The sequence below is a fragment of the Trichoderma aggressivum genome, assembly GCF_033847375.1.
Source record: "Trichoderma aggressivum f. europaeum strain CBS 100526 chromosome Unknown scaffold_017, whole genome shotgun sequence".
Taxonomy (NCBI): Eukaryota; Fungi; Ascomycota; class Sordariomycetes; order Hypocreales; family Hypocreaceae; genus Trichoderma; species Trichoderma aggressivum.
Genome location: NW_026946383.1, coordinates 95,899 through 116,166, shown reverse-complemented (window position 1 = coordinate 116,166; position 20,268 = coordinate 95,899). Strand labels below are relative to the sequence as shown.

The following is a 20,268-nucleotide window of genomic DNA, read 5'->3' as shown; positions in this document are numbered from 1 at the left end:
CTCGTCTCATCTCGATATAGACGTTATTGTCTATTTGAATTCCTTTTCTAGAACTGATATACATGTCCAGAAGGATCTTATTCCCTTCTGGGCCTCTACTTCTTCGATTTTTACAATACTTATTGTCCATACCCAAAAAAACATAGACGTTCTTCATAAGAGCGTTCCGACCGACAAATCGACCACCGGTGTCGATAGCATTCTGGCATACGAGGCGATATACAACGATATAGAACGGAAAAAAAAGAAAAACCTAAAAAAGAGATAATTATACGCAAGTTAGAAAAAAAAATGGCGTCGAAAGTTGATAACGATAACGGGGACCAATCTGACACCCCAATTGCCATCTGCGGTGTCGGTATTCGGCTCCCTGGAGGCATTCGCGATGCTGACCAATTGTGGGAGTCCATTGTCAACGGTCGTGACTCTCAGGTTCCGCCACGGCTGGATGGTAGCGATCAACAAGATGTGGGATCAGCTGATGCCTCGGTTTTCTCCATGACCGACGAAGAGGCCAAGACCTGTAGTCCACAACAAGTAAAGCTTCTGGAGGTTATCCGCGAGTGCCTTGAGGATGCGTGTGAGGTCAACTACCGGAGCGAAGATGCTTGTGTTGGCTGCTACGTTGGCATCCTTGGAGAAGACGATGCATCGATAGTACTGTCGAAAAATGGTATGAAGGGACCAAGGTTTGTTCCCCATTTTGCTTTTGCTTTTGCTCCCCAGAGTTGTGTGTTCTCTTACTAACATGGTTATTCAGCATGGTGGTTAAGTCGTTCCCGTTATCATCTCTTGTGGCTTTACACAAAGCTTACTGCGCTGTGCGATCTGGCGATGCTAGATCTGCAGTCGTTCTGGGTTTTGAGAACGGGGCAGAAATGGGTGAGGCAGTGTCGGCTGTATATATCAAGACGTTGCCTGATGCCATCCGTGATGGTAACCCAATTCGTGCTGTCATTCGAGAATCCGGTGCAGGAAACATCACGAGTGGCCAAAACTCTGGATCCGATGCACCTGATGAGGGCGCATCTGGTCTTGCAAGCTTGGTCAAGAGCGTGGTAATTCTGGAAAACCAGAAATTTTCTCCAGGTGTTTCCTCTGGTAAGTTTTGTGCTTTCAAATAAATCGCAAGACGAGTTGTTAACATGAGCAGTAGTTCCCTCTACTCCCGTCTCTTCTGGTCGTTCTGAGAGAATCAGCATCAGTGCGTCTGACGCTGAGGGATACAGCGCTCAATTTGTTATTGACCCCTATGTTCAACCTACTTCACTTAGATCTGAAACTCGACCGGAACTTGCTCTTTTTTCTGCACATAGCGCGTCGTCTTTGGCCAAACAAATTGAGGACCACCGTTTGTATGCTCAGGCTCATCCAAATGCTGCAGCGGACATTGCTTACACTCGTGCCCTGCGGCGTGAGGCTCTGCAATACAGAGCTTTTACCATTCTCTCAAAGTCATCCTTCACCAATACCTCAACCTATGTCAAGTCTTCTGCCCAAACTCCAGCTCTCACCATGATTTTCAGCGGTCAGGGTGCCCAATGGGCGGGAATGGGCAAAGAGCTTATCCAGGCTGACCCAGAATTCAAAGATGATGTTGAGAAGATGGATGCTGTTTTGAAGGGACTAAAGGTTCCATCTACCTGGTCGATTAAAGATGAGCTCCTACGTGATGCTGCTGATCCAGAGAACCGGATCAACTCATCGCAACTCTCTTACCCTCTGAGCACGGCGCTGCAAATCGCTATTGTTAATCGCTTCGAACGCCTTGGTGTTACGCCCAAGGTAGTCGTTGGCCACTCTAGTGGCGAAATCGCTGCGGCCTATGCTGCGGGCTTCCTCTCTTTGGAAGACGCAATCACCATCGCGTACTACTATGGTTATGTCACCACCAAGAGCCAGAAAGATGGTGGCATGGGTGTGGTCAGCTTGGGCGTGGAAGAAGTGACGGAGTTTTTGGAACAGAGCGTGGTGATTGCTTGCGAAAACTCTCCTTCAAGTACCACTATTTCTGGCGATCGTGAAGCAGTTGAGCGAGTATTGAAATCGGTCAAGGCGGCTAAGCCTGATGTAACTGCTCGCGTTTTGCGCATTGATGCTGCTTATCATTCCCCTCATATGGATTCGCTTGCAGACGATCTGCTTGGCCTTTTGAAGGCTGAGAACATCGCTTCATCGGAACCTAACAGGAGGAAGGCCATCTTTGTGTCTAGTGTCAGTGAGAAGGTCCTTGAAGAGCAGAGTGATTTTGCTGCCGCGTACTGGATCTCCAACTTGGTGTCTCGAGTTCGATTCAGCACTGCCATTTCCACCCTCCTCGGCTTGTGTGCTGAGGAACCTCTCTTTCTGGAAATTGGCCCGCACTCGGCCCTATCTGTTCCTCTGTCACAGATTTGTGCAGCTACAAATGTCCCGTTCAACTATGTTTCGTCCCAAACACGCGGCGCAGATGGTGCAGTGAGCTTCCTTTCTGCCGTTGGACGGCTATGGCAAGAATCCGCTGTTATAGAGCTGGCCCCGTTATTCGCCCATGGTAAAGCAATTTCCGGATTGCCTCCGTATCCCTGGAGCCACGTCGGCCCTCATGATGGCTCCGATGACGCCAGTCTATCTGCTCGTGAGAAACGGGCACGCGTTATTGCAGACTCTAGTTATTTGGAGAGTGAGCTTGCAGACGACGAAGTCCCGACGACCGAGCTGGAAATCGTCCTTCGAGCCATCTGGGCTGATATCCTCCAAAACGTAACTCGGATACGCAGACAAGATATCGGCAAGAAACATAGCTTCTTCCTGCTTGGTGGCGACTCCTTGACAACTATTGAGCTTGTAACCGCTGCTTACAATCATGGTATTCGTCTGAGTCCGGCTGCTATTTCCGATAATGCCGAGCTTGCTCAAATGGCGGCTGTGGCAACTATCGAGGAAGATGGCGCAATGATGGTCGAGGTAGAACCATTTAGCTTGATTACCGAAGAGAATGTTGATGATATCAAAGATCAAATTCGGAAAGAGTGCAAGCTTACTACAACCGAGGTAATTGAGGATGTCTATCCGTGCACGACTCTCCAAGAAGGCTTCATGGCGTTGGGTATGAAGCAGCCAGGTTCTTATATTCACAGAGTTGTGTATAAGCTTAATCCTGACGTCGACATGGATCGATTTATGGCCTCTTGGGAGGGTACCATTAACCAATGCGGCAGCTTGCGTTCACGAGTGGTTATTCTTGGTGGTCGAGCCCTCCAAGCTGTGATGATTGAGGATACTGCTTGGGAGCATCTCCCATCTGGTTTGGATATTCACACTTTCCTCAGACGAACGCGAAGTATTAGTATGAGCTATGGTGAGCGTTTGAGTAGGCATGCTTTGTTTCGAGATAGCAATGGTAGTGTCTATTTCGTGTGGTTAATTCACCACGCGGTATTTGACGGTCTTACCATGCGAATCGTTCTTGATGCTCTCTATCATGCTTACCATGGCAATGACACAAAGGCCCTACGGCCATATTCCAGCTTCATTCGATATGTTGAATCACTTGATTCTGCTGCCTCTGGCAAATACTGGCAAAAGGAGCTTGATGGTGCTCAGCGAGCTCATTTCCCTGTTGCGAGGCTTTCTGCTACTTCTGAGGACAAGGTCATGAAGAAGACGATACCTTTCCGCAACACAAAGGACTCTTCTATAACTACCGCCACAATTCTTCGCGCAGCATGGGCTCTTCTCCTTGCCAGCTACTGTGGCTCTGATGATGTGTGCTTCGGTACCACATTGTCAGGCCGTCAGGCAGCAGTTCCCGGATTGAATGAGATACCTGGACCCATGATTGCCACTGTTCCCATTCGCATCAGAATTGACCGCACTATGAGTATAGCCTCTTTTCTTGCAAAGGTTCAGGCTCAGGCTGCAGAAATGGTTGCTCATGAACAGTATGGTCTTCAGAACATCTCAAAACTGGGCCAGGATGCCCAGGAAGCTTGCGACTTCTCCAACCTGATCGTCATTCAGCCAAATAATTATCTTGCGTCCATCGCTGATACTGCCTCTGATGCTATCCTGCAACAAGGTCCCGTTGAAAAAGCTCTCTCAGAAGAGGCTATGCGCAATTACTTTAACTATCCCCTCGTTTTGCAGCCTCGTATTGGCGAGGATAGCATTGAGCTAGATTTGACTTATTATGCGGATGCCATCGCTGAGGGCCAGCTTGACGCTCTCTGCTTCCACTATGAGCACATTATCCAGCAACTGCTTACAGCCACTGAGATGCCTCTCAGTACTCTATCGGTTTCCGGCTCATGGGATTTAGAGCAGTCTCTTAAAGCCAATAGAGAGGGTCCTATGACTGTCGACTTGTGTCTTCATGATCTCATTGAGAGACAAGCAGAAAATCGCCCAAACGCTACCGCTATTCAAGCCTGGGACTTGGAGCTAACGTACCTACAACTTAATAGCGCCGCCAACCGCCTCGCGCATTATCTTGTTAAATCTTGTGGGGTCAAGGATCAGGATCTCGTACACGTCTGCTTTGAGAAATCGGCCTGGTTTTTCGTGTCTATTATTGCTGTCAATAAAGCAGGGGCTGCATGGGTTCCTCTTGATCCATCGCACCCACTTCAGAGACAGCAACAGGTTGTCTCTCAGACGAAAGCGACTCTGGCCTTGGCTTCTGCCAGCAATGCAGATATGTGCTCTAAGTTGGTTGCTACTGTCGTCGAGGTGTCACATGCTTTGGATCAGAAGCTGGCTGAGACGGAGGCGAGCTCATATGGACCGATCAGCAATGTGTCTCCACGCAATGCAGCCTATGTTCTGTTCACATCTGGAAGTACCGGAACGCCAAAGGGTCTAGTAATGCAACACGGAGCTGTCTGCACTTCGCAGACTGCCATCGCTAAGCGCCTTGGGATGACATCTAACGTCAGAATGCTTCAGTTTGCTTCTTTCGTTTTTGATCTCTCCATTGGTGAGATTGTGGGTCCTTGGGTTGCGGGTGGCTGCCTCTATGTTCCATCTGAGGAAACAAGGATGAATACGGGTAGCTTGGTTGACTTCGTTAACACGATGAAAATCACCTGGGCATATCTAACCCCGTCCTTTACACGAACCTTGAAGCCCGATGATATTCCTGGTTTGGAACTGCTCTTGTTTGCTGGCGAGGCTGTTGGACGAGATGTTTTTGAAGCTTGGTTTGGGAAGGTTCGGCTAATCAATGGTTGGGGCCCTGCTGAGACTTGCGTGTTCTCAACCCTCCATGAGTGGAAGAGCCTCGACGAATCCCCATTAACAATTGGTCGACCAGTCGGTGGTCACTGTTGGATTGTCAATCCGCAGAACCCGTGGCGATTGGCTCCCGTCGGAACCCTTGGCGAAGTTGTTATTCAGGGACCGACTATCCTTCGAGAGTATCTGGCCGATTCCGCCAAAACTGAGGCTTCAATAATCCGGAACCTCCCTGAGTGGGTGCCAAATCGAACTGCCAATCACTGGGATCGATTTTATAAGTCAGGCGATCTGTGTCGCTATAACGCGGACGGTACTATCGAGTTTGGATCTCGCAAGGATAGCCAGGTGAAGATTCGAGGGCTCCGTGTTGAGCTTGGAGAGATCGAGCATCACTTCCGTGAGTCCTTGGAGGGCGTTAAGCAAGTGGTTGTTGACGTGGTAAATGGAGATGGTGGCGCAGTTATTGTGTCCTACTTCTGCTTCACAGATGAAACTCGTACTGCTGGCAAGAACTCCGAGACGAGCGTGAAAGATGTAATGGCCCCAATGACCACTGAGCTTCAAAGCCAACTTACCGCCCTAGTTGGTCAGCTCAGTGTGACGCTTCCTCGCTACATGATCCCGACACTGTTTATCCCTTGCCAGTATATGCCCTTCATCACCTCGACGAAGTTGGATATGAAGCTTTTGCGACTTGCGTTTTCTAATCTTGGCAAGGAAGAAATCGCGAGATGCTCCCTTGTGGATAGTAAGAAGCGCAAGCCAGAAACCGAGATGGAGACTCGTATCCAAGCAATCTGGGCTGACCTGCTTAATCTGTCCATCGACTCTATTGGTCGAGACGATAGCTTCTTGAGAATGGGCGGTGACTCGATCGCCGCTATTTATTTTGTCTCAGCTGCCCGAGATGTTGGAATTTCCATTGCTGTCAAGGACGTCTTTGATGACCCTCGTCTCTTCCAGGTAGCTTCTAAAGCTACTATTCTTGGCAAAACAGGTCAATCTTCTCATATCAAGCCTTTTAGCCTCCTCTCGGACAATCTGAGCAAACTTATGCAAAGTGATGCTATCCGAACCAAGTATGGCCTTGGGAAAGACCAAACTGTCGAGGACGCTTATCCTTGCACGCCGCTTCAAGAAGGTCTTATGGCTCTCACTGCAAAACAACCGGGCTCTTACATATCCCAGTGGTACCACCGAATCCCCAAAAATATCGATATTGCCAAGTTTAAGGCTGCTTGGAAAGCAGCTGTGGATCGCAACGCCACCTTAAGAACCCGAGTTATGCTTGAGGACGGCTGCGTAGTGCAAGCTGTCATCACAGGCGACGACGACTGGGAGAATACCGCCGGACATAATCTTGAGTCTTACAAACGTTTGATTCCTGAATTTTATATAGGATATGGAACTCGCTTAACTCGATTTGCTATTGTAGAGGACGAGCATGATACCTACTTTGTCTGGGTCATTCACCATGCTATTAATGATGGTTGGAGCATGCGTATCGTCTTGGACAGCATTTACAACACTTACTACGGACGAAAAGTTGCCTCTATATCTCCTTATTCCAACTTTATCAACTATCTTAGCAAGATCGATAGCGAGGCGGCCGCCAGCTTCTGGCGATCGAACCTTTCTGGTGCTCAACGACCTAGTTACCCTGCCGCTGGAAAGCTCCTTGCTGTCGATAAGTCTGATGGTGCGGTTCGTGTTCTTGATCGTTTAGTATCATTTTCTGATCAAAAAGATGCTTCAATCACCATGGCTACTATTATTCGAGCTGCCTGGGCAATTGTCCTCGGTCGTCATAGCGATGCTCGTGATGTATGCTATGGCGCCACTGTTTCTGGTCGCCAGGCTGCACTAGATGGACTTTTGTCAACCCCTGGCGCTGTTATTGCCACCATTCCAATTCGAGTTCACCTGGAGACTGCAAAGCCTGTGAGCCAAATGCTACAGGATCTCCAAGCTCACGCCCTGGATATGGTTCCGTATGAACAGTATGGCCTGCAAAATATCTCCAAGCTCAGCCCTGAAGCTCGAGAGGCTTGTGATTTTACATCGCTACTAGTTATCCAGCCCAAAGAGCAAGAAAGTACCATATTCAATAGCAAGGATGGTCTGCTGCAGGCAGAGGCCGAAGAAGATCATCTGATGATTGAGTCCATGAACAACTACTTCAATTACCCGTTGGTTATGCTCAGTTACATGGCTGAGGAGAATGTGAACCAGAGATTTTTGTATGACCCAGAAATCTTGTCTGAAGCTGAAGTTGAAGCCGTTTCTTATCACTTCGAGCATGTCGTGCAGCAGCTTTTGAATCCTGGCAACAAACTCATCGGTGATGTCTCTGTTGCTGGCCCTTGGGACCTTGAGCAGAGTCTAAAAGCAAATGACGACATTCCTGAAATTATTGATTCTTGCTTTCACGAATTGGTCGACAAACAGGCTGTTGAACGACCAAACTCTCCTGCTGTTGTAGGCTGGGACCAAAGTTTTACCTATATTGAACTACTTGAAGCGGTCAATCGATTGTCCAACTACCTCGCCACGAATTTTACTTTTAAACCTGATGAGTTGATACCTGTTTGTTTGGAAAAGTCGTCCTGGTATATCGTCTCAATCCTAGCAATCAACAAAATTGGGGCCGGTTGGGTTCCCCTCGACCCATCCTATCCTGAGCAACGTTTACGCCAGATTGTTAGTCAGACTCGAGCAAAAATTATACTATGTTCCCCATCTAACGCCCATATTTGCAACGCATTTGGACTGTCTCTTATTGTGATTAGCCCTTTCTTCTACCAGAAGCTTACTGAGAGCGGTGTGGCCGGTACTACCGGGCCTGCCATCAAAGTGACGCCTCGAAATATTTGCTACGTCCTCTTTACCTCGGGTTCTACAGGTACCCCCAAGGGATTTGTGATGGAGCATGGGGCAGTATGCACCTCGCAGACTGCTATCAGTCGCAGACTTAAAATGACTGCCAATGTTCGTATGTTACAGTTTGCAGCCTTTGTTTTCGACCTTTCCGTCGGTGAAATCGTGGCAACATTGATCTCAGGCGGCTCTGTACACATTCCGGACGAAAACACACGATTGAATGATCTATCAAACTTCATCCAGAGTAACAAAATAAACTCGACAATCCTTACGCCATCGTTCGCTCGTACTCTGAAGCCAGAGGAGGTCCCTTCCTTGGAGCTCATGGTTTTAGCAGGCGAGGCTGTCGGTCGCGATGTCTGTGACAGCTGGTTTGGAAAGCTTAGATTCGTCTGCGGCTGGGGTCCTGCAGAGACCTGCGTTTTATCGTCACTTCATGAGTGGTGGTCCATTAACGAGAGCCCCCGTACTATCGGTCGGCCTGTTGGCTGCTTTTGCTGGATTGCAGACCCAGAAAATCCTCAAAGGTTGGCTCCTACGGGTACCGTCGGTGAGATCATGATCCAAGGGCCGACTCTGTTGCGTGAATACCTTGCAGACCCTGAGAAGACCAGATCGTCGATGGTATATGACCTACCAGCGTGGGTTCCACGCCGCGAGTCCCAGTATTGGAACAGATTTTACAAGTCCGGTGATTTAGGTTATTACAATCCAGACGGCACACTTGAATTTTTGACTCGCAAAGATACACAAATAAAGATTCGTGGTCTCCGTGTTGAATTAGGCGAAATTGAATACTATCTGCAGCAAGCTATTGATGAAATTCGTCAAGTCGCAGTCGACGTACTTAGCGGTGATAATGGCTCTAATCTTATTGCCTACTTCTGCTTTAATGAAGACACCAAGACAGCTGATGCTCGTATTCAAGCTGACGACAAGGGCCCGTTCATGTCGATTGATGAAGACCTTCAGACTCGCCTCATTGCCGCATCTGGCGAACTGAGAGTTGTTCTCCCGTCTTACATGGTCCCAACCTTTTTCGTTCCTTGCAGCTACATGCCATCCAGCACCTCCGCCAAGCTTGACCGCAAGGCGCTGAAAAGATATGCCGATATATTATCTGTCGATGAATTATCAAAATATTCACTCAATAGTGGCAGAAAGAGAGCGCCCGAGACTCCAACGGAAAGCCAGTTGCAACAAATTTGGGCTGAAATTCTCAGCATTTCCATGGAATCAATTGGACGCGACGATAGTTTCCTTAGCCTCGGCGGTGATTCTGTTACAGCTATTCATTTGGTAAACGCTATGCGAGGTGACGGTTTATTACTGACTGTGAAGGATATCTTTGATGACCCCCGCTTGCTTTCTGTGGCCAGCAAAATTCAAGAGATGAACGAGACGGCTGATATTCAGGAGATTGAGCGATTCAGCCTTTTAGATGAAGATGTCCAAGAACTCGTTGTCTCTGACGGCCTTCGGAAAGAGCTTAAACTTTCCGACATGCAGGAAATTGAGGACGCTTACCCTTGCAGTAGACTCCAAGAAGGTCTCATGGCTTTGTCTGTGAAACAGCCTGGATCATACGTCGCCAAGTACACTTATCGTCTTCCAAATCATGTCGATCTCCAGGAGTTCAAGCGAGCGTGGGAATTCACTTCATCTGCTATTGAAGCTCTCCGCACTCGTTTTGTCATGATTAATGGCTCTTGCATCCAAGCTGTAATCAACGAAGAGCTTCCCTGGGAGACTGCCAAGGTTGATGACATTCACACGGCTATCGTATCCGCTCAATCGTTCCGAATGACCTATGGTACGCCTCTGTCTCGTTATATGATGCTTGAAGACCAAAATGGGAGCAATTATTTCATGTGGGCTATACATCATTCGGTTCACGATGGTTGGTCGCTGAGGATTATTCTGGAGACCTTACGGCGAGAGTACGAGGGTAGAAGTTCGCCGGCTATTGCGCCCTACAACGGTTTCATTAATTATACCCTTACGCTGGACTCTGAGGCGGCCGCTGATTACTGGAGAGGCCAGCTTGAGAACGCAAAACGGGCGAGCTTCCCAGCTGCTGGTGCTACTTCCGGCGAGTCGAAGCACAAAACACGCATGATGTCAAAGTTCATTCCCTTTCCTACCTCTACAAACCCAGCCATCACTAAAGCGACGGTTCTCCGGGCAGCTTGGGCACTGATCCTTGCCCGCTATTGTGATACCGACGACGTGACTTTCGGTTCTACTGTTTCTGGGAGGCAGGTCGCGGTCCCCGGTCTGACCGAAATGGCTGGTCCAGCTGTTGCTACCGTCCCCGTCCGCGTCCGTCTCAATTACGAACAGCGTGTGTCAAAACTCCTTCAGGATATTCAAAGCCAAGCTTCTGAGATGATTGCTTTCGAACAGTATGGCTTACAGAATATCTCAAGGTTGGGAGCTGATGCTAAAGATGCTTGTGACTTCACCTCCTTGATGCTAGTACAGCCAATGCAGCATCTGATTGGGGAGGATATCGACACCATTTTAGAGCCTGTGTTAGAGCAAGATGATCAAGAAGATCAAGTGCAGAACTATTTCTCTTATCCTCTTGTCTTACAGGGGCATATTTACGACGACAAGGTCAAACTTGTCTTGATCTACGATTCATTCGTTCTTCCTGAATCACAACTCCTGGCGTTGTCTCATCAGTTTAATGGTGTTGTGCAACAGCTTCTGAGCGCTGAGGATTTCAGGCTGAGTGATATATCCGTGGCTAGCTCTTGGGACCTTGATCTCGCTGAGGCTTCCAACGGCGATGGTCCCGAAATCGTTGATGACTGCGCTCATCTTATGATCGAGCGGCAGACTGAGCTGACTCCTCAAGCCCGCGCTGTTCACGCCTGGGATGGCACTCTCACTTATAGTGAGCTTGACCGTGCTGCTAATAGGCTTGCCAATCTGTTAGTCAAGAGTCACGGCGTCACAGTCGGTGATATCGTCCACGTGTGTTTTGAGAAGTCTCTTTGGTACGTGGTTTCAGTGCTCGCAATCAATAAAGCCGGTGCTGCGTGGGTACCAATGGATCCGGCACATCCGTTCCATCGCCTTCAACAAGTCGCCAGCCAAACTGGTGCTAAGATCGCACTCGCATCTTCTATTCACAAACCTCTATGCTCCAAGCTACTAGACACCGTCATCGAAGTGTCTTCCGCCTTGGATGAACAACTAAATAGTGATCAAGATATCAACGATATTAAGCCTGCTGTTGCAGTTGCTTCTAGCGATGTCGCCTATTTGCTCTTTACATCTGGCAGTACCGGCGTACCTAAGGGTATTATTATGGAACACGGCTCCCTCTGTACTAGCCAGCGTGATATTGCAAAGAGGCTCAGTCTCAAAAGTAGTGTTAGAATGCTTCAATTCTCGTCCTTCGTTTTTGACGTTTCAGTGGGAGAAATTATGCTTTCTCTTATGCACGGTGGATGTGTTTGCATTCCATCCGACCATGATCGTCTAAATAACCTGGCCAAGTTCATAGGGGATACTGAAGTTTCTTGGGCATTCTTAACACCATCCTTTGCTCGTACGCTCCGCCCTGCCGATGTCCCGAGCCTCGAACTCATTGTCCTTGCTGGCGAGCCTGTTAGTCAGGATGTATTTGACCTCTGGTTTGGCAAAACTAGGCTTGTAAACGGTTGGGGGCCTGCTGAAACTTGTGTCCTAAGCGCAATTCACGAATGGAAATCTGCAGATGAATCGCCATTGACAATTGGGCGCTCTGTTGGTAGTTTTGCCTGGATTGTTGACGCAGAGAATCCCCAGCGCCTAGCTCCGGTTGGATGCATCGGAGAAATCGTCATGCAAGGACCTACGCTTCTTCGTGAATACTTGGCTGATCCAGCCAAGACTCTTGCATCAACGCTCACCTCTTTGCCTAACTGGGCACCTCGCTTAAATGATAGGATATGGGGCCGTTTCTATAAAACCGGGGATTTAGGCATCTATAACCCTGATGGAACTATCCATTACTCTGGTCGCAAAGATACCCAGGTCAAGATTCGCGGCCTCCGAGTCGAACTTGGAGAAATTGAGCATCATATTCGAAAGTTTGACGTAATTCGACAGATTGCTGTTGACGTGCTTCGGACAGAGACTGGTGCCAATCTTGTTTCTTACATCTGCTTTAGCAACAAGACGAAAACACCCGGACCAGACACCGACCCCGAAGGAGCTGATATATTCCTTTCCATGACCGAAGGTATCCAAAACGAATTAAACGTTGTCGTCAATAAACTGAATGTCTTGCTTCCCCGCTACATGGTACCAACTTACTTCATTCCATGTGGCTATATGCCTCTTATCTCATCTGGGAAATTAGACAGACTTAAGCTCCGCAAGAATACAGCTGCGCTGGCTCAAGAAGAATTAGAAGCTTATTCGTTGACTGATGCTAATAAGCGCGCTCCTGACACAGCCATGGAAATCCGCTTGCAACATGTGTGGGCTGAGATTCTCAACATTTCTGCTCAAACTATTGGCAAAGATGATAGTTTTCTCCGTATTGGTGGTGACTCGATTGCCGCTATCCGTCTGGTCTCTATGGCTCGTGAGCTCGGCATTACTCTCACTGTGGATGCTATATTTGAAGACCCACGATTGTCTTCTATAGCCTCTACAGCTAGCGCAGCCGGCCAGGATGAAGCCATTTTGGGCTCTATCCCTGCCTTTTCCCTCCTTGACGATGGTACTCGAGACTTGGTCCAATCTCCTAGCGTCTATAAAGACTATTGTCTCGATGAAACTAAGGGAATTGAGGATGCGTATCCTACGACAAAGCTGCAAGAAGGGTTCATGGCTTTATCTGCTAAGCAGCCGGGCTCGTATATCGCAAAATTCCTGTATCGCCTCCCCAGTCATGTTGACGTCGCTCGTTTCAAGGAGGCTTGGAGGCGCACGGTGGATGCCTGCACCAATCTTCGTACCAGAATTATCCTTACTGAGGGCTCTAGTACGCAGATAATCATTCCTGACGACTTTGAGTGGGATTCTCTTGAATCTCAAGACCTCTACTCCTATCTCCAGCTGCATCATGGCATAGAAATGAGCTACGGTTCCCGGCTCTGCCGTTATGCTCTTGCAGCGCACACAGATGGCAACATGTATTTCATGTGGAGCATTCACCATGCCATCTTTGACGGTTTGTCTGCCCAAAACGTCTTGAGGATCCTTGAGAAGGCCTACAAGGGTATCGAGTCACTTGAGGTTCCGACATATGCCCGATTCATCAAGTATACTCTTGATCTTGATACAGAAACCGCCGCTTCATACTGGAAAGAGCAATTGCAGGGCTCTCGCAAAGCTAATTTCCCGGCGGCCAGTGGAGTTGCTTATGAGTCCAGCACCACAAAACTTCTTAAAAGATTGATCAAATTACCCACTATCACTTCATCAGAAATCACCGTCGCTACTATTGTGCGATCTGCTTGGGCCATAGTCATCGCTCGGTATAGTGATACTGACGATGTTACTTTTGGTACATCTACCTCCGGTCGTCAGGCCCCGGTACCTGAACTGATGGATATGGTCGGTCCGGCTGTTGCGACTGTCCCTATAAGGGTTCGGGTAGACCGAGCACAGACAGCGTTTGGTTTCCTCCGAGCTGTTCAAAAGCAAGCATTAGAAATGGTTCCTTTCGAGCAATTTGGTCTGCAGAATATTGCCAAGGTTAGCGAAGATGCCAAAGACGCGTGCGACTTTACATCTTTGTTAGTAATCCAGCCAATGCAGTATATTTCAGACTCTAACGGCAGCAAATCTGTCTTAGTACGCGCAGATAGAGAACTGAAGGAAAAGGCCGAGTCCTTACAAAACTACTTCTCCTACCCCCTGATTGCTCAAGCTCATCTGTATGAAGACCGCATTGATCTTGTTTTCATATACGACTCAATTATCCTCGCTGAAGGACAGCTTGAGGCTCTTTCCCAACAGTTCGGCCATGTTATGAGTCAACTTGCAGCTGCCACTAGCGAGAATACTCTTGGGTCAATATCTATTTCCTCTTCTTGGGACTTGGATCGGTCTATCTCATTTAACAGCGAGATCCCTGAAGTTGTTAATGCATGCCTGCATGAGCTTATTGAACGCCAGGCCGAACGTCGGCCCGATGCTGTCGCCATCTCTGCGTGGGATGCTGAGTTTACATATAACCAGCTTAACTGTGCTGCTAACCGACTGGCTAATTATATCATCAAATCTCATGGAATACAGCCAGATGAAATTGTTCATGTGTGCTTTGAGAAGTCGATTTGGCACTTTGTTGCTATTCTAGCTATCAACAAGGCAGGAGCAGCATGGGCGCCTCTTGATCCATCCCATCCAGAACAACGCCTCCGTCAGATAGTTGATCAAACCAGAGCCAATCTAATTCTGACTTCTCCAGGCAACTATGATCTTTGCTCGGCTTTGGTTGGGAACGTGCTATCAGTTACGCCAAACTTAGACTGGGAGCTGGCTACGACGGCTGATTCTGAAGCTCCAGATGTTGTTGTAACGCCTGACAACGCTGCTTATATTTTATTCACGTCTGGTTCAACCGGCACACCTAAAGGCGTCGTTATGGAGCATAGGTCTCTCTGTACCTCAGAGACAGCTTCCGCTAAACGAATAGGTCTTACATCCAGCGTTCGAATGCTCCAATTTGCCTCATTCGTGTTTGACATGTCAATTGGAGAAGCTATTCCAACATTAATCAGCGGCGGCTGCATTTATATACCATCCGAAGATATACGAATGAACAATATCACTCAATATATACGGAACCAACGAATTAATTGGGCATTTTTTACACCTTCCTTTCTCCGCACCTTGGCGCCTAAGGATGTTCCTAACCTAGAAGTACTTCTCATTGGCGGTGAAGCTATTCCCAAGGAAATCCTAAATACTTGGTTTGGTAAAGTACGCCTTATTAGTGGTTGGGGGCCAGCTGAGACCTGTGTTGCCAGCACCTGGCATGAGTGGAAGTCAGTTGATGAAAGTCCTCTCACTATAGGCAGACCTGTTGGAGGATTCTGCTGGATCGTCGACCCGGAAGACCCCTATAAGTTAGCACCTGTGGGCACATTGGGTGAGGTCGTTATTCAAGGCCCAATTCTGCTTCGCGAATATTTGGCCGATCCAGAGCGTACTGCAGCTTCCTCTATCGAGGCTCCTCGGTGGGCACCCCAGCCTGATTGTCAACATTGGGGCCGCTTTTACAAATCTGGTGATTTATGTTCGTATAACCCGGATGGAACCCTTCGATTTTTCTCCAGAAAGGATACCCAAATCAAGATTCGAGGCCTTCGTGTCGAGCTGGGTGAAGTGGAATACCACATCCAAGCCACATTACGAGACGTCCGCCAGATTGCTGTCGATGTGTATAATGACGAGCGTGGTACCAATCTCGTGGCTTATATCTGCTTCACCGACGAGATTCGTGTTGCTGGTGTCAACTGTGAGACCAGCAGCCCGTTCTTCTCAATTGACCAAAATCTCCAGAGCCGACTGAGTGCTTTGGTCGGTGAACTTGGCGTGACACTACCACGATATATGATTCCTGCTCTTTACATCCCATGCAGCTTCATGCCGTCAATTACTTCCACTAAACTAGATCGCAAAGAATTACGTCGCCAAACAACTATCCTTACGCGCGAACAACTGTCAGGATACTCTTTGCAAAGTGGAAGTAAGAGAGCTCCAGAAACTGATATGGAACGCAAGCTTCAGCAGATTTGGTCTAAAGTCCTTGATATCTCGCCGGATTCGATTAGTCGTGATGACAGCTTCCTCGGTCTTGGTGGCGACTCAATAAAGGTAATTCAGCTTGTTGGTGCTTCTCGTGCTGAGGGCATTTCTCTATCAGTCAAGGATATCTTCAACGACCCTCGGCTGATTTCAGTCGCAAAAATTGCCGGCTTACTAAATTCTGTTGACGATCTCACCATTGAGCCATTCAGCTTATTGGACGACGAGCAGGGCCGTCTTTCAATTAGTGAAAGCACGAGAGACGAATGCAATCTTGGGCCTGAAGCGATTATTGAAGACGCTTATCCTTGTACAAAATTTCAAGAAGGTCTCATGGCTTTGTCTGTCAAGTCCCCTGGCTCTCATGTTGCCAAGCACGTTTATCGACTGGCGGATAATACCGATATATCGAAGTTTAAATCTAGTTGGGGTCAAACCGTTTCTCTCTGCCCTACGCTACGGACACGGATTGTGCTCTTGGATGACCAATGTATTCAGCTCGTAATCAAGGAAGATACGAAGATCGAGATGTCTGCCGCTTCTGAAATCGATGTTGCTGTGGTCGAAGCTGGCAACGTGCAAATGACATATGGTTGCTCTTTGTCTCGGTATACAATATTCCAAGGAGCAGATGGGACCTACTTTATTTGGACTGTACATCACGCTGTTCACGATGGATGGACTATTCGTCTTGTACTTGAGACACTCCAAAACTGCTATCAGAGTTCAAACAATGGCTCACTGAAACCATATTCAAATTTCATCAAATATGCAACTGATGTGGTCCAAGATCCGGCCACCAAGAAATACTGGTCTCAGCAGCTAGATGGCGCAGTACAGGCCTCATACCCGCCTCGCCCCAGATCTGAAGCGCAACACAAGGCGGTCACTAGCATGATGACAAAATCTATTCAAATTCCCAGCCTTACACAGTCATCAGTCACTGTGGCGACTATTCTGCGGGCCACTTGGGCTATCATGCTTGCCCGTTACTCTGATACTGATGATATCTGTTTTGGCACTTCAGTGTCTGGTCGTCAAGCATCAGTTGCGAACATCCTCAATATGCCTGGCCCTATTGTTGCTACTATTCCGGTGCGCATAAAACTAGATGACGAGCAGACAGTGCTTGAATTCCTAGAGAGTATTCAGTCGCAAGCCACACAGATGATCCCACATGAGCAATATGGCCTACAAAACATCGCAAAGATTTCCCCCGATGTCAAAGACGCTATCGACTTCTCATCTCTTCTAGTCATCCAGCCAAGATCTCATTTAGACTTAGGTAATGGAGATGGCGATAATGACAACATTCTTATTCCGGCCATAGAGAGCGATGAAGCCGAGGCAGGCCTTTTGCAGGATTACTTCACATACCCATTAATCATCCAGGGCCACCTATTTGGCGATCGGATCGACTTGGTATTTACCTACGATAGCACTATATTATCCAAACATGATCTTGGTCGACTAGCAGGTCAATTCGAGCATATAGCTCAGCAGCTCTTTGATACCGATCACACCAAGCTTGGAGACCTCTCCTTGGCCGGCCCACAAGACATCCAGCAGGCCGTTGCGTGGAATACGGAAAACCCTGAGATCATCGAAGACTGTATCCATAAATTAATCGAACGAAATGCGGTTTCCACTCCGGACGCAATTGCTATCGACGCATGGGATGGAGTGTTGACATACGCCCAACTAGACCAGATGGCTAATCGTTTAGCTCACTACCTTATCAAGACTTTCGATATAAAGACCGATGACTTTATCCTTTGCTGCTTCGAAAAGTCTTTATGGTATGTTGTCTCAGTTCTTGCAGTCAATAAGGCTGGTGCCGCTTGGGTCCCACTTGATCCCTCGCATCCTACGCAGAGATTACAACAGGTGGCAAGACAGACTAAAGCAAATCTGCTCCTTGCTTCGTCCTTGCACCTCAAGCTGGGTAATGAGTTATCGAACACTGTTCTTGAAATCGGTCAGGCCTTGGACGATGCTCTCATAGATACAGAGCCCAGTACTCAGGCTCCGGACATAACGGTTTCTCCCCGCAACACCGCGTATGTCCTGTTCACTTCTGGCAGTACTGGAACACCGAAAGGACTAGTGATGGAGCACGGAGCCCTCTGTACCAGCCAAACCGCTATTACTGCTCGTATTGGCCTTCACAGCGGCGTCAGGTTGCTGCAGTTTGGCGCTCATGTTTTTGATCTTTCTGTTGGTGAGATCTGTTGTTCATTGATCCGCGGCGCCTGTCTTGTCATCCCGTCCGATGAGATTCGCATGAATAGCCTTGCAAAGTTTATACGTGAGAAGAACATCAACTGGGCAATCTTCACACCCTCTTTCATCCGGACTATCGAACCCACTGACGTTCCAAATTTGGAATTGGTCATCCTCTGTGGTGAAGCTTCCGATAAGACGATATTAGAGAAGTGGGTTGGCAAGGTTAAATTGTTCAATGGATGGGGCCCGGCCGAAACCTGTGTTTATAGTAGTTTACATGAGTGGAAGTCGGCAGCCGAGAGCCCTCTCACGATTGGCAAGCCTGTTGCCTCTTTCATCTGGATTGTTGATCCCAAGCATCCCCATCGGCTTGCTCCGGTGGGCACCATTGGAGAGGCTATCATACAGGGCCCTACTATATTACGTGAGTATCTCGATGATCCTAAAAGAACGCAGGCCAGCATCCTTGAATCAATTCCAAACTGGGCTCCATCCCGTCAGCCGCAACAACTGTGGAATCGGGTTTACTTCACTGGTGATCATTGTAGTTACAACCCTGACGGCACCATTGAGTACCATGGACGGAAGGATACACAAATCAAGATCCGAGGGCTTCGAGTAGAACTTGGAGAAGTTGAGCATCAAATTCGCAATCTCTCGAAGAATCTGGTTCACGTTGCCGTGGATGTTCACAAATTTGAAGCAGGGTCAATGTTAGTTGCATACCTTGGATATTCCGAAAAGGATTTGGACGATCCAGATGCGATATTTATGCCTCTCACCAATGATCTCCAAAGAGATCTTGATGCTATGGCTAGCCAACTTGGCGTTTTGCTGCCCCGTTATATGGTGCCTACTTTGTTCATCCCATGCTCTCGGATGCCTTTCTTAACATCTGGCAAACTTGACATGGGCCGACTCCGCAGACTTACTTCTGCATTAAACCAAGATCAGCTGCATTCTTATGCGTTAGAGAATAACCAGAAAGAGGCTGCCGCAACTGAGATAGAAATCTGTCTTCGAGACATTTGGGCCAGGGTTTTAGGTCTTACGCCTCACTCAATCGGCCGCCACGACAGCTTCCTACGCATTGGTGGAGATTCGATTGCTGCTATTAAACTGGTAGCAGCTGCCGGAAAGTCTGGCATCTCATTCTCAGTCAAAGATATCTTTGATGACTCACGGCTTTGGAAATTGGCAGATATTGCATCTTCTCGACTCAAATCGGATGTGACCAATGTGACGGTCGCACCATTTAGTCTGCTTAGTGATACTCTAGATCAGGCGGCCGTCACAGCCATTCTACACGCACAATATGATCTACCGAGCGATACCGTGATAGAAGACGCTTATCCATCAACCAAGCTTCAGGAAGGTCTTATGGCAATATCTGCTCGACAGCCAGGCTCGTACGTCGCAAAGCAGGTTCACCGACTGGCCAAGAATGTTGATATCAATACCTTTAAAGCGGCCTGGGAGCGTACTATTGAACTTTGTGGCAATCTGAGAACTCGTCTCGTGGTTGTGGGAGATTTGAGTATACAGGTTGTGATCAAAAATGAGGAAGTTCAATGGGAGATTTCCAGTACGACTTTGGAGGCGTACCTGTCTCAAACGTTTAATATGGGATACGGTGATCCTTTGCTCCGTTACGCTATCGTCTATGAACCGTCAGGAGAAAGCTACTTCGTTTGGAGCATTCACCATGTCATATTTGATGGTTGGACGCTGTCTATACTTATGAAAACGCTGGAGTCGATTTATCACGGCGTTGAAGCTCCCGTTTTCCGACCCTATGCTGAATTTGTGAAGCATATTATGGACATCGATGAAGAAGCTGCTTCCAATTATTGGCGTGACCAACTTCAGGATGCAAAGCGCGCCTCATTCCCACCACTTTCGTCGTCTCCATCAGCCCAGTCTGTTACTCGCGTTCTTGAGAAGCCTCTCAACTTTACTCATTCAAGTACGTCCGGTATTACCAAAGCAACTATTTTGAGAGCCGCATGGGCAGTTGTTCTATCTAAATACTCTGATACCAATGATGTGACCTTTGGCGTCAACGTTTCTGGTCGCAATACTGCCGTTGCTGGAATTGAAACAATGCCTGGATTAGTGGTCGCTACTGTACCTGTACGTGTACGATTACATCATAAACAGACAGTCGCAGAATTCCTTGAAAGT

At 48.0% G+C, this 20,268-nt stretch overlaps 1 protein-coding gene across 1 annotated transcript in view; it reads left to right on the top strand.

Moving 5' to 3' along the window:
* Positions 1-291: 291 nt before the first annotated feature.
* Positions 292-20,268, top strand: part of Triagg1_5044 (uncharacterized protein) — a gene marked incomplete at both ends in the record, with an annotated part of 62,775 nt that continues 42,798 nt past the window's right edge. Inside the window, 4 exons of the mRNA XM_062899515.1 lie at positions 292-689; positions 761-1,101; positions 1,157-8,154; positions 8,221-20,217. Of these exons, the coding sequence (XP_062755869.1) occupies positions 292-689; positions 761-1,101; positions 1,157-8,154; positions 8,221-20,217 (19,734 nt within the window). The remainder of the gene's footprint in view (positions 690-760; positions 1,102-1,156; positions 8,155-8,220; positions 20,218-20,268) is intronic.